Genomic DNA, 11650 nt, shown 5'->3' with positions numbered 1-11650 from the left:
AACAGATTTATAATGATTTTGGTTTTCAAAAAATTTGTTTTCCATGTACAGAAGGGGTATAACTGATTGAGGGAAAAGGGTAGTGGGCTTGGGTGAAAGAAGTGGGATGGTGTAACAGCCACTCGAGGACAACGGCGAGCGATGACTTTGCATTTTGCATTATATTTTCTTTTTGCAACTTTCGAGATTCTCTCCAGGCGAAAGCAGTTTGAAAATTATTGCGGATCCTGCAACTGGAGTCAGCAGCTTCTTCTTCTCATTCTTATTCTTCTTAGCCACATTTCAATGTTGCGTGTTGGAGTTATTTTAAGCCATCGTTGTTGTTCTGCGTGTTGTTGGTGCTTACACACGCAAATGTCTTATTTATGCTCAGCACTTTTTGTCCGCCACCCACAACTTTTCCCCCATTTTCCACCCAGCGACAACTTCTTGCGGCTGAATGTCGTCGACATTGCTCTCTGCTCCTGGCTACCACTTTTCCTCACTTTTCCCCGCTTCTTTCACCATGCAGTCGTAGTTTTCCCTTGGCCCCATCTTTGTGGTTCCCTGCCAAATGTCGCCTTTAACATAAGCTACAGTAGAAAATAAAAAACAGTAAAAACTTTTAGGATGATCACTTTTTAGGGCTTAAAATGAAAATAAAGCGGGTTTGCCAAGATCAAGTTAAAAAAAAAATTATATATAGCAATGCTAAAATCAAAAAGAGTTATTTTGCTTTTAGGTGTCGTTTTGCTGTTATAAAAAAGAATGCGATTTAGGTAAATAATCTAGACCATAACTAAATCCAACTTAAACTAAAAGTTTTCAAAAATGGCCGAAAAAAACTTGCTTAAATTACGACTAACTAACTGGATTTACTTAAATAAGTCATGTCACCACAGAGAGAAAACGCATGAGAATTATTACTATTCAGATATGCTTTAGGTTGCAAAGACTTTTTAAAATATTATTATTATTTATATAAGAACTGTCATATGGCTATAATCTTAGCTAGTTAACTAAAAGGGTTTTCGTGAGTTCCCATCTTCCCGATAACTTCAAGAATTAATCACAGCACCTGGGATTAAAAGGGCGGGGTCCAGGGGAATGGTTCCAATTGGGTCACCGAGCACTCATATATTGGGTGCATGCCCATGCATTGATATCCTGGAATCCCCGGAGCGTCCCCACTAATCCCCCAATCAAAAGCCAAGCCTGCCAGTCCGATTGTTCATGGCAACACAAAGCTCGGATTGCATTTGGCCCGACTTTTGTGCAGCAGCTTCCTTGCGAGGATTTTCGCTATGCCATCGTACTTCAACTTCAGTCCGGGGCTTTCTTATGCAAAAATCCATTCTTGTTGCTTGTTATTCTTGCATAAAAGAAAATTGTTTATATAGCTGAGAATATATATTTGACAAGGAGTGGGGCGAAGGATTCCACGAAGAAGAGTTGCCAGCGCATACTTTATGTTCTCTATTTTTTTTGGTGGGGGCTATTCCAAGAGGACAGACCAAGCTGCTTAGTCCTGGCTCTAATAGAGCCCTGCCAGGACTTTTTATGCTGCTTATTATGGCCAGAGAGGATTCCCCCCAAATTCCCTCTTCGCATCCGGTTTTCCTTATTTATTGTCATGGATATTTGAGTCGAGTTTTTCCTCCATCCTTCTGTGACTCGTGGATAATATACAATTTTTTAATGGCACATAATCACGTTAACTGAAAACTGTCGTCGCCGCTAACTTAATAAGCAGAAAGTCCAAAGTTCCTTGGGCGACGGAGTGCTGGACAGCTGGGCACGTTATGCAATTTAAGAGAATTATTTAAAATTCAACAAAACTTCTGAAGTGGGGCATGAAAAGTGAGCGGCAAAGTTTGCAACACGGCAACAACTTCACTCACCATGGGTCAGCAATGCAACGCTGGGCAACTTTTAAATTAACCCTAATTCAGAATACGCCAGCAGCAACTAAATAAAAATAAAAATAAAATGTGAATACAAATAAAAATGAAAATGAAAAATAAAAAAATAAGAGAGAGGAAAAGAAATGGTGGCCAACAAGTTTACAATATTCTTGCGCATTCTTCAACTTTAACAATTTATTAAATGGGTCAAAAGCCACTAAAACTTCATTTATCATTGCATGAGCAGGCACTGCACCACGCCCACCGCCCAGCCACCCGCCACGCCCCCACATGCCGCCCACTGCCAGCCAGCACGTCAGCCCGTTGAAATGCCAACAAATCGCAGAGACGAATGAGCTCAGCAAACTTGAAGCGTTTCCGGTATGCCACAACTACTTTTCTCCCCACTCCAGTTTCCTTGGATTTAGGTTGGGTATGTTGGCACTTCGGGGCAATTTGTCATGGAGATGGGGTCGTTAAAGACGGATCCCGCCAAATTTGCTGTGCATAAAACCCAGTTTTAGTTTAGTTGAGCTTGCTCTCATTTCAGGACTTTTGGATTGGAGTTCACTGGCACTGATAAGTCTATCGATTGATCATGATAGCCCGGCCAGGAAACGAACCAAGAATCTCAAATAAAATTCATGTAAATATTAAAAATTATTCTTAGTGACTTAGTCAATAGTTATCTAGTTAGCTGACTATCGGAACAAATCCAAACTGTACTGCCATTATAATAACAAATAAGTTTTGAAAAGGACAGAAACCGGAAAAAGACAGAGGTTTTTTTTGGTTATACCTTACTAAAAAATAATTCCGTCCTGAATCTATAAGTCACATTACTTCACGAAGTACCCCAAGGTCTGTCATTCCTTCCTACCAAGTATTTAATTATTTTACCATTGTACTGCATTTTAATGGAATGTTTAAAGTCGTCACTGATGGCTAAGTTATACAGAATTTAATGTCGCATGAATGCAGAGAATATTTTCAGACCAGTCCTTATCAAATCGGTTTAAATGTTACTTTATTTTTTCAGGCTATCATAGTGGTAAATCCCCTTGTCGGTCTATCTGTTGGCTGAACAGTCCAATTGGGACGGAGTGCTATTGGAGTTCAACTTCCATGTTTTATTTTAGTACCTTTATTTTTCAGGCTCTCATAGTGGTAACCAAAAATCCTCTTGGTCTATCCGTGGGATGAACAGTCCAATTGGGACGACGAGCCAATGAAGTAGTATCCCTTGGAAACACGAATATTAAGCTTCTTGTGGATCTAGTGATTTCCGGATTTGGAGGTATAGTGGTGCGAATTGATCGTGTTGGCGTGGACTCGTTAAAAATAAACGTTAATCGCCTAGTGGTTCTTGTTTGAGGCCTAGTCCATAAAGTCGAACGGGGAATTGTGGTTCTAACTGGAGGTCTTGTGGAAAAAGTGGATCCTATGGGGCGTCTTGTCCGCAAGGTGGGTCTTCTTGTAGGGTTTGTGGGAACTGAAGGTCTTACAGGTGGCCGAGTCCATAAAGTCGGCCGATTAGTGGGTCTTCGTGTAGCAATTGTGGGTCGATTTGATATTGGTGGTCGGGTCCATATGGTGCGTCTTATGGTGGGTCTAATCGTTGGTTGAACGGTGGGCCGCACTGTGACTCTTACAGGAGGTCTTGTCCATAAAGTGGGACCCACTCTTGGACGTGTTGGACGAACAGTTGGCAACGGAGGGCGCACTGGTGGCCTGGTCCATAGGGTTGGCCTTATATTTGGTATAGTTGGTAATAATCTAGTAGGATTCCGTGACCAAATCAGGAATCTTCGAGTAGTTTGCACTACAGGTCTTTGGGTTACTGGTGGCTTTGGGATCCTTATTGTCGGTTTCCTTGTGATTACTCTTCTTGTGGGCTTGGGAGGTGGAATTGTTGGTCTCCTGATGGGCGGGGCGGTGCGTGGTCGTACATATCGCGGTGGTGTTGGCCTGGGAGGCGGTGGAATCGGCCTCAGAGGCGGTGGTCTGGGAACAGGTCTGAGCGGTGGTGGAGCTCTCCTGGGACTATCGCCTGGAAGTAGCACCACTGGTGCCTTCGGTGGTGAATAAGCCGGTGTTCCATTGATCTGACCAAAAGCCAAACAGAACACCCAACAAAAGAGTGCCAGCGCAAGCCGCATTTCATTTGCTCGTCACGACAGACTGCTCCGATTTATATGGACTACTTTATAAAGACCAAGAACAAACACAGATGGTTGACGAAAGAATTTGTGCCTTTGTCTTTAGACTTCACTCGGTAGTTAAACGTTTTATTAAACATACATAATTACATGATTTCTTGCTTTTTCCGTCTACTTCACTTGACATTTTGGGTTCTTGGTTTTTGGGTTGGGTATTGTATTCTTTTGTATCATATGTATGCGCATTGTGTATAATACTTGTACATTCTTATATAAGTGTATATACCATTTATGAATATTTTTTTCAATATATATATATTTATAGAGAGAGAGTTTTTTTTAAATATCGGCTCAACAAACATAACTGTGAGTGCAGTTGTACAGAATGCATAATACTAAGGTTTATCTACCCCAAAAATGTCCACAAATATGGTGCTGTACACAAGAACTAGCGTATCGTTACTAGAAAATATCCAATCAAACTTGCTATCAACAGTATTTAATAATAATGTTTACAGTATTTAATATTTTAATGTTTATGTATATCGAGCGAGAGATTTGCTATATTAGCTACATTATCGTCGAGCTGAAATCAGGAAAAATATCTCTTAGGTACAGATACAGTTTAGTTTGCCTTTCCACTTTGGTGCGTCAACTTTTATATACTATATAAACGTACATCATATTTATCTATTTTATATGTTTCCTTAGGTATGTCAAAATATGTCATTTTGTTAGTATATTTGTGTAAAAATTAAAATATTCAACAGTTGATTGCAATGAGGCGGTTTTCCATAATATCATTCGTTACAACATTTGTTTATCATTTGGTTTAATTTTTTTGGTTTCTCATCTCCATTTGTGTTTAAGTTTTAGTTTAGTTAAATTGGGGTTTCAATGCAACTACATATATATTTCATAGTACATGTTCCTTTAAATTACTTAATTTTGTTTTTATGTAATATTGCATAGGACAATTTTGGGGATGACAGTGTCTCCTCAAATTTCTAACTCATGGAAATTCCGAAATTTGTTAAATATGTGAAACCAAGAACATTCTACTTTTATCTTCCTCGAAACAAATTTTAATTTTAAAACAATTTAATTAAAAATTAGTGTTTAGTTTTTTCTTTACAAGAAACTCCCCTAACTTATTGGGAAACCCATACGGTGCGTTTCAAAGCCATAAGACAAGGGATAATCTAAATTAATACTATAAAATAGTATAGTGAACATCAAGTCATAATCAACTGCGGCTAAGCGAAGCAGCTTCCACTGCTTCCCGATGTCCTGTAGCCTTGAAACGCCCCGTATTCACATCATCTATTGGTGTTCCTTTATTTTCAATCTCTGATTAGGTTGCTTGCATAGTTGTCTAGGTACTTTATGTGTGATTCGGGGGTTAACCCATGCGTATGTGTGATTGCTTTTGTGATCGCCCAAAAGCAGGCAACAAACTCGGCATGTTCATAACTGAAAACTAAAACCGGTAGAACAATCTCTGCCCGGCGACATGCAACTGATATAAAAAGGCCTATAAATATTATAGATCGGCACAATATACATATATATCTATCCGTACACACACATATATTGCCCTATGTATATTGCTAAGCTGCTATGTGAAAATTCGTTTCGATTTCCCCCACTCTCCATCGACTGTAACCAATCTAACTCATACGGAATCTTTATGCTGGCTATGTGGCATGTCCTATATAAAATATATGTGTATATGTATATGCTATGCTATGTGTAGATCGTATGTTGATTGCCCAACAAATCAAAATAAAGCAATGCAGTTATGCAATTCATATTGCAGGCCAATGTCCAAGATATGTTTGCGGTTATACTTTGTTCGTTTTAGTTCTGTGAGTATGAGGAATGGGCTGAATGCCGACAACGAGGAATCAGAGTTCCCGTTTACTGAGCGAATGGATTGTGCGGGTTGGCTCCGGGAATATCCAGATTGCCGCCAGTGGTCTGGTAGGTGCCGTACGGTCCTCCGTTCGGGTTCATCTCGTTCAGTCGCGAATTGGACAGAGCCCTTGGAATCGGATTGCTGGGAACGCCGTGGGGAGCCAAATGCGAGGTTTCTTCGGCCACCTAAAAGGGAAAGATTTATTTGTTAGTATCGATATTTTATTACAATATATTATCCCATTAAAATCTATAGTTGATTTGGTGAACTTCTTATATAAAACCATAAATGAATGAATGAACAGGCGATATTTTGATAGATTCCAGCAGCATACTTTTAGACTCCTTTAAAGTGTAAGTAACATTATATAAATTCTTTCTGTAACTCTCTAATATACTCCCCGGTTGTTATTGATTTTTCTCTTAGCCCTGCTTATACCACCTTAATTACCAGCCCCTCAACTCACCTGATGCGGATCCTCGGTGACGGGTATTTCCGAGATGAAGCCCTGCTCCTTGCGATAGAAGTTGACGAAGATGAAGAAGCCGAGGACGAAGAGGCAGGCGATGCCGTACCAGCGGAAGGTAGTAGTAGTACCGTAATAGGTGACGAACATGCCGCCAATGATGGCGCCGCAGCCACGCCCCAAACCGTGATGGATACCCTGGAGAACTCCCTGAGCCGAGGCTCTCAGGTGTTTAGGGGTATTGTGGGCTATATAAGAACAGGAAGCAGCCCACACGGCTGCGTGGGTGATGCCCTGCATTAGCTCAAAGGGTAAAACCATCCACGGGTTGGTCAGATAGGAAATATAAAGAAATCGCAGCACATTACCAATTAGTCCCAGACACAATACCTTGACATGACCGATTTGGGTGATCAGACGGAAGCTGAAGAAGTAGGCAAATATCTCGGAAACGTGATTGATCACAGAGGCCACACCGAACAGAGTGGGAGTGCCACCGTAGTCCTGCAGATGCCAGAACAGAAAGGTGAATATCAAGCCAATGCCAAAGCCCATGAACCAGGCAACGAAAAGGAAGGAAGCGGTCTTCAGGTCTTTAAAGTGGGTCAGCACGGTCATCCACTCCGGCAACTCCTTGGCCGTCTGGGCGAACACCTTGGACTCGGCCCCAATATGCGGCTGTGGCTGATGGCCAGCGGCCAGGAAACTACTGACGCCACCGGCACCGGCACCCGAGGCGGCACTGCCGCTACCAACGGCCAGCGAGGGCAGATTCAGTTGGGCCGCCAACTGGTTCATCGACTCATCCTCGGCCCGCTTGTTGGGATCCACGAACTGCGCCTGCTGCTGCGCCATCATCTGCTCATCGATGGGATCGTACTTGAAGGTGATCTTCGAGGCGGAGATTATCGCACAGGTCATCAGCACCGAGAAGATGGAGAAGCAGATGTTGTAGTTCTTCTCCTTGTTGCCAGCTCCGCACGGGTGATTCGAAAACGAGGTGGAGTGATCGAGGGCGATGCCCACCAGGAACATGGAGATGCCCCAGCCCAGGGAGCCGAACATTCGCTGGTGACCGTACTTGTCCGCATCCTCGCCCAGCAGGGTTATCACAGCGGAGTCCGCCAAGGTGATCGCCGGTGCGCTGAAGAACTCCCCAATGAGGATTACCAGCAGCAGCAGGAAGAATGCCTTCTGGATGTCCTGTGGGGGAAAAAGAAAATTATTATTTTACTATTTTTTTAACATTTCAAAGATAAAATCCTTGTGGCAATTCTCTAGGGTTTTAAAAACATACCTAACAGGTAGATCTTGAGATGGTAATATAAGAATAGGTTAACGAAAAACATATTAGATAAATTAGGATTTTATATTCAACATTAACAGCTATGAAAATGCTCTGAAGATAAAGTACAACAAATTGAAAAACTTTTAAATACATTTAAAAATCTGAACATTAACGAAATTAGATGCAGAGAATTCATTAAAATTCTATGAGTCAAAAAAAAGATTTTGTTCCGATTTCTCAATTTCAATACAGATCTAAATTATAATTTGCGGTAATACCAACTCACTAACCAAAATTAATAAGACATTGAGAAAACGGTCCTTAACTAATCTACATGTTTCTGAAACAGAATTGTATCTCAATGGCAGAAGTTAACATGATATTGAGAATCGTGTATTGATCTAATTTTAATAAGTAATTTTTTAAAACTACCATAAATAAAACGAACTTTTATTCTTAAAGCATTATATTACTTAATATGTCCATGGGTTTTTCTTAATCTTTCTAACTTTCTTTTCATTCGTATTTAAGTTTCACTCGACTTACCGGAGTTCTGTACACCATCGAGCTAAAGATGGGCGTCACATAGTCCCTGTGGTACTTGTCGTCGTAGTTGCTCACAAAGTTGATATGGACCGGCGAGATGCCCGCATCGATCCTGGGCAGCAAAATGGATCTCTTGTGCCTGCTGTGGGCTGCCTCCGCCTCCTCCAGAGCCTCATCCGCTGGCATGGTCCCAGCTCCCAGATCCAACTGCTCTGGCTCATACATGGCCGACAGATCTCGCTTCGTTCGAGTGTAGGTTAGCACAAAGTCCGTAGAATTGCGCCGCTCAATGCAGTTGATGGCCTCCGGTCGGATGAAGCTAAGCGGAATGGTGAAGAGGACCCAGCAGGCAAGTGAGCCCAGGAGCAGTCGCTTGCCCTGCCGACAACGATCCGCATAGGAGCCCCAGAATGGGGCCGCCAGGAACTCGACGAAGGGACGCATTCCCACCAGGATGCCACACTGGCCCGGATTCATTCCCATCTGCTTGAAGTAGACGCCCATCAGCGGAAAAAGCGATCCGAAGGCGGCGTAGAAGAAAAAGTAGAAACTCTTCACGGGAATCAGCTCACGCTCCGTGCTGGCTCCGAAAAACATTTCCAGAATGTCCGAGTGGCCGCGAACTTTGTGCGTTGACTCCTTGGCCTCCGGATAACTAAGGGGAAGTATAACAAATAAGTGAGATAATAATAAAAATTACTATTCCTTAAATTACAAACTAATAAGCAGTCTACAAATTTCTTTTTACCGTGTAGAATTGTATGGTAGCATAGTTTGAATACAATCATTTTTGGTAAATCTTATCTCTTCTTCTAAAAAAGAATTGGTGGTCATTTTTAATTCAAGAATCAATTTGTAGCGCTATATAAATAAGCCTATCAAAAATGTGATAAATATTTGCTTCTTCCTGGTTCTAAAGAATTTTATGTTCCGATTTGTCAAGAATTCATGGTTAAAATCACTTAAAATTTATATGACAGCTCGGAATAGAATGTATTCCATAGATAAGTTAGAAAAATGTTTGATCAAGATTTTTAATATTTCTTTTGGCCTTATTAAAGAATCCTCTCTTATTGTGTTTTGAATTAAATATACGTCCTCTCGACTTACAGATTGGGATCCACCTCTCCGCTTGCCTCCACATCCACTCGTGGTCTGGCGCCAGGAGGTCCGTATCCCTGCTGCTGCTGCTGCTGCTGATTGCCGAAGTTCACTCCCTGGTCGTAGCCACCTGTTGCCTGCTGCTCGTAGGCGTAGCCCTGCTGGCCATAGCCCACTCCTCCGGCGGGTGCCCCAAAGGGATTGGCTGCTCCGCCGCCGCCACCTCCTCCGGCTCCTGCAGTGTAGGGATTCATTGTTCGCTAGTTCCTTGAACTCGGATGGTGTCACTGGATGGTCCTGCGTGCTCCTCCTCTGGTTGATGGTTTTCCCCTCTTGACTGGCACTTCCTTTCGGTCTGGTCTCTCTTGTCCCCGTTACAGCCTCATTATCATCTCCATTATCATTCGGCAGCTGTGGAAAACAAAGGATACAATTCAGCATTACCATTGCATTGTTATGGCTCACACACATCGACAGTGATAAATCGAAATGGAAGTCATTTCCAAATCGCATGATTTATAAGGGTGATTTAAAAATTTCCTAAGCTTTTTATACAAAACATATATGAAATCTGAACTGAATCTATTTATTTTTTGACTACATAAATTCAAATCAAATTTATACTTCTGACAACAACTTTTCTAATTGTAAAATCTTTAATTGTTATCTAATTTGTTACAGTAAATGTTAAACTAAGTAAAAAGTCATAATTATTAAGAGCAAGATGAAAGCCCCATTCAATCCTATCTTTATGATAGTGTGTAATCCGGATTAATGTTTTTCTACAAGGATAAGCTCAAGCGGATTTCACTCATGTAGTTTCCACTCAGGAAACCGAACAATTACTGCTGTCAACTACTTCCGTTTGACATTTCCCAGTTGCTTTTGACCACTTTTGAGTGAGCAATCAAAAATTTTACTCTTTTTACTTGTCGTTAAAAAGAAAAACGAATAATTCTGAAACTTGGCAGTGGCAAAACAAAGAAGCTCTGCCATTCACTCTGATTTATGAGTGAGCTCAAGCGAGTTGAGTGAATTGCTTTGGCTGGTGAGCTTTGAGCGTGAGTAATTTCTATTACATTTTTGGTTGAGTTTACTGGTATCACACATACGCACCGTTGGCACATAGGAAATGTGGGTAAATGGGTACGAGGGTGTGTGTGTGTATATGTGGGTTATTGTCAGTATATAGAGCAGACTTGTTGTTGCTACCAAAGAACATAAGCAAGTGTGGGGTTCTTGCGAAAAGAAAGGTTATTAAAGTTAAAGGAAAGAAAGAAAAAATAAGAAAAGTATAAACATTCAGTGAAATATACACTGTATAAATAATATAAAATATTGTTGTACACATTTATGTACAATGTACATATATTTACAGGGTTTTGGTTTCTTTTTTAAGCACAACTTTATCTCTGTGACAGTTAAGGTATTCGTAATCCTTTTCTGCAGATTTATTCCTTTTTTAATGGCTCACACGTGCCCACAAAAGCTAAAGGTACATATCACTCTCTATATATAGACAATTTTCGCACACTTCTTGAAGGCCATTGTCACAGGGTGAGACACTTGAGGCGAAAGCCTCCTTCAAGCCCTTGCCTATCACCCATGTATTATGTAAACTTTTCGCACTTTTCACCCAATTATACGAATATGTATTACACACCAGAAATATTGTTTGGCTAGCTGGAAATTTTGAAACTGTTTGGTCTTCGGTGCTGTGAGGGCAAATGTGTTACGTGCGTAATCGATAAGCAGAGTTTCCTCGCGTCTGGCCTCTATACGAGCGTTTGGCAAGCTGCCCAAGAGTTTTCCAAAAGAGCCCCGAAAAGAAAATGTTGCGCTCAAAAGCGGACGGAAAAGCTCGCTCAAGCGCGTTCCGCTGTCGCGTGCGAATGTGTGTGTATCCAGTCTAATGAGATTTGACGCGGCCGACAGCAGGACTTCAAAGAGAGCGAAAGAGAGGGAGGGTCGACCTGTCAATGCGGGTGCGAGAGAGATGGAGCGAGTGAAAGTGACAACCTGGCGCCAAAAATAATGGTTTAAAAATTGAACTTCCTTGCTTAAAAAATATACAATTCTATGAAAAAAATTAAGTAAAGAGGGGGCTTTAAATAAAAAACTTTTTCTTAATATTAGTACTAATAAATGTGATTTTTTTTTTTCAATTTGGGTATTATTGGTATTATTTGGTATTATTTTTTACAATTTAAGTAAAACTACATTATCCTACAGTATCCCTTATAAAACTGCATCGACGACTTACCTTTTAAGATGTGAAAAAATGTAGGG

At 41.1% G+C, this 11650-nt stretch overlaps 2 protein-coding genes across 2 annotated transcripts; both read right to left on the bottom strand.

Annotated features, from left to right (window-relative positions):
* Positions 1 to 3034: 3034 nt before the first annotated feature.
* LOC119549745 (extensin) lies at positions 3035 to 4229 on the bottom strand. Its single transcript, XM_037857987.1, is given in 4 exon segments — positions 3035 to 3312; positions 3415 to 3854; positions 3856 to 3917; positions 4218 to 4229. Coding segments are annotated over 4 exon segments (792 nt in total).
* LOC119550291 (major facilitator superfamily domain-containing protein 6-A) lies at positions 4144 to 11178 on the bottom strand. The gene is made up of 5 exons (XM_037858883.1): positions 11025 to 11178; positions 9371 to 9772; positions 8261 to 8915; positions 6427 to 7629; positions 4144 to 6145 (listed from the first exon to the last, which is right to left on the bottom strand). Exons 2-5 carry the CDS (start codon positions 9613 to 9615, stop codon positions 5963 to 5965), a joined length of 2286 nt encoding a protein of 761 aa, XP_037714811.1. The 5' UTR covers positions 9616 to 9772; positions 11025 to 11178; the 3' UTR covers positions 4144 to 5962.
* Between the last annotated feature and the right edge of the window lie 472 nt (positions 11179 to 11650).

The sequence above is a fragment of the Drosophila subpulchrella genome, chromosome 2R (assembly GCF_014743375.2).
Source record: "Drosophila subpulchrella strain 33 F10 #4 breed RU33 chromosome 2R, RU_Dsub_v1.1 Primary Assembly, whole genome shotgun sequence".
NCBI lineage: Eukaryota > Metazoa > Arthropoda > Insecta > Diptera > Drosophilidae > Drosophila > Drosophila subpulchrella.
This window is presented reverse-complemented; position numbering and strand designations above follow the sequence as displayed.

What these genes read in the sequence shown, in the direction of transcription:
- LOC119550291 (XM_037858883.1), bottom strand. Translation starts at nt 9,615, where the DNA reads ATGAATCCCTACACTGCAGGAGCCGGAGGAGGTGGCGGCGGCGGAGCA. An exon ending in GGAGAGGTGGATCCCAATCT is followed by an intron (nt 8,916 to 9,370) that starts GTAAGTCGAGAG and finishes ACTTCCCCTTAG; the next exon opens with TTATCCGGAGGCCAAGGAGT. An exon ending in CGATGGTGTACAGAACTCCG is followed by an intron (nt 7,630 to 8,260) that starts GTAAGTCGAGTG and finishes TTTCCCCCACAG; the next exon opens with GACATCCAGAAGGCATTCTT.